Source organism: Plectropomus leopardus, unplaced genomic scaffold (assembly GCF_008729295.1).
Source record: "Plectropomus leopardus isolate mb unplaced genomic scaffold, YSFRI_Pleo_2.0 unplaced_scaffold15851, whole genome shotgun sequence".
Taxonomy (NCBI): Eukaryota; Metazoa; Chordata; class Actinopteri; order Perciformes; family Serranidae; genus Plectropomus; species Plectropomus leopardus.
In genome coordinates, this window is record NW_024617002.1 from 1 (window position 1) to 2,494 (window position 2,494).

Below are 2,494 nucleotides of genomic sequence, written 5' to 3' on the forward strand. Positions count from 1 at the left end.
TAGTTGCAGGTGGAGCTGCAGGTTTAGCTGCAGGTTTAGTTGCAGGTGGAGCTGCAGGTTTAGTTGCAGGTTTAGTTGCAGGTTTAGTTGCAGGTGGAGCTGCAGGTTTAGCTGCAGGTTCAGTTGCAGGTTTAGTTGCAGGTGGAGCTCCAGGTTTAGTTGCAGGTTTAGTTGCAGGTGTTGGTGGTGTTTTATCAGTCTGCAGATTATTGATCAGTTCTGATGGTGTTGATTGATCAGGTGTGACAGCAGCAGTCCGTACATACATCCTGTGGGCTGGTGTGAACAACAGGGACGACCTCTTACTGCACCGCAAGGTACACACACACACACACACACACACACACACACACACACACTCACACACTCTGATACACAATCTGTTTGTACTCTGAGTACTCTGTAGTACTCTGAGTACTCAGTACTTTTGTTTTTCAGGTCACCCTAACCCCGAGAATTTCCTGTGGGAGGAGTACTTACAGGAAACTGGTTCCACTGCTGCTCCCAATTCAGCCTTCACACCGGTGAGGAAACAAGAACGTAGAGAAGGATATAAAGAAGGAAACAAGGAGCTAGAGAAGGAGGGTAGGAGATAGAGAAGGAAACAAGGAGCTAGAGAAGGAGGGAAGGAGATAGAGAAGGAAACAAGGAGGTAGAGAAGGATATAAAGAAGGGAACGAAGAGGTAAGGAAGCTGTCCCTCATAGGTGTGTTTTGGTCCAATCAGAGAGCTCCACACGGTTTCCAGGTGAACCAGAAACTGGAGGCGGTCGACCGGAGGAACCCCATGTTGATCCGTGTCGCCACAGTAACAGACACACAGGACTACAGAGTGAAGGTACTTTACCTATCCTTACCTGTCTGTGTACCTATGTGATGTCATACAGTGTGCAATGTTGTAAACCAGGTGTGTTTACCTGCAGGTCCATTATGACGGCTGGTCTGAGCAGTTTGACGTTTGGAGTGACAGTGACCTTTGCGACCTTCATCCTGTTGGCTGGTGTCAGCACACGGGACACTCCCTGGAGCCCCCCCCAGGTGAGACACACAGGTGAGAGACAGAGAGACAGACAGGTGTTATGAGTCTAACAGTGTCCCTTCTGTGTGTGTGACAGGCTCGTCCCCCCTGTCCTCCCCCTCTCAAGGCGTCTGTCCCACTCCGGGCTGCCGAGGAGTCGGACACATCAAAGGAGCCAAATACACCGGACACCACAGGTACATGTCATGTCTTTGTCTGCTGACTCATGTCTCGTAGTTTCTTGAGTCATGCCTCTGTCTGCCAAGTCATTCTTCTGCGTGCCGAGTCATGCTTCTGTCTGACAAGTCATGCCTCTGTTTGCCGAGTAATGTGTCTGTCTGCTGAGTCATGCTTCTTTGTGCCAAGTCATGATTCTGTTTGCAGAGTCATGCTTCTGTGTGCCAAGTTATGTTTCTTTGTTTCCTGAGTCATGTTTGTGTGTTGAGTCATGCCCCTGTCTGCAGATTCATGTTAGTCTTATTCTCTTTACCAAGTCATGTTTCTGTCTGCTGCATCATGTTTGTGTCTGCTGAGTAATGTATGTGTTTGCTTAGTCATATTTCTGTCTGCTGCATCATGTATGTTTTTGCTAAGTCATATTTCTGTCTGCTGCATCATGTCTTTTAGCTGGGTAGGGTTTTAGTCTGCTGAGTCATGTTTCTTTATGCTGAGTCATGTCCCCGGCCCCTCTCTCAGTGCCTTCGGCTGTCCATACTCTGACATTAATATGCGTAAAGACGTGCTGCTTCCTGACCGGCTGGGAGGAGAGAAGGTACTCACCCTCGTACCTGTCACCTTGTATCACCATGGCAACCAGTCAGACAGGTAACCTCCCTGTGCCCGTTGCTCTTTTTACCTGTCTGTCCCCCTACCTGTGTGTCTCACTCTGTTCTGTCTTTCTCTCTGTCTCTCAGTAGCAGTGTCCAAGTGAAGACGGAGCCGAGTGAGGAGACGCTGTTGCTCCCCCTGGGCAAGAGGAGACGATTGACGGACAGGTGAGACAGACAGACAGGAAGTGTCCGTGTCTTGGTTACATAATGTCTCACTGCAAATGATTTCAGAGTAAAAGCACTTCCTGCTCAAACGTTTAGAATCGGAGTTGTTGGGTTTTAAGACTCTGGTCATCACTCTGAGTTTAGTCTTACCTGTGGACAGAGACAGGTGAGACAGAGACACAAAAGGACAGGCGAGTGCAGGTGATGTCACAAGCAAGAAGTCAGTTTATGTCCGTTTGTGTGAACAATGAAAAAATTAAAGTCTCTCCTCTGTGTATGTGTTTGATAACGACCTCTACTGGCTCCGCCCCTAGACTGCCCCAACCAACCAAATTCCTCCGTGTGAAACAGGAAGAGGAGGAGCTTCACATCAGAGCCCTCGGCCCAGGTACAGTACACCTTCACTGAAGGGAACAGTACACCTTCAGAGCAGGAACAGTACACCTTTACTGAAGGGAACAGTACACCTTCACTAAAGAAAC

General features: G+C 48.7%; 1 protein-coding gene across 1 annotated transcript; it reads left to right on the forward strand.

The window, feature by feature from the left end:
* Positions 1-240: 240 nt before the first annotated feature.
* Positions 241-2,400, forward strand: LOC121964526 (lethal(3)malignant brain tumor-like protein 4; the record flags this gene model as incomplete). Its single annotated transcript, XM_042514731.1, has 8 exons — positions 241-317; positions 439-524; positions 727-837; positions 923-1,037; positions 1,115-1,214; positions 1,714-1,842; positions 1,932-2,012; positions 2,327-2,400. Coding segments are annotated over 8 exons (773 nt in total), but the record flags the coding sequence as incomplete, so codon positions are not given.
* Between the last annotated feature and the right edge of the window lie 94 nt (positions 2,401-2,494).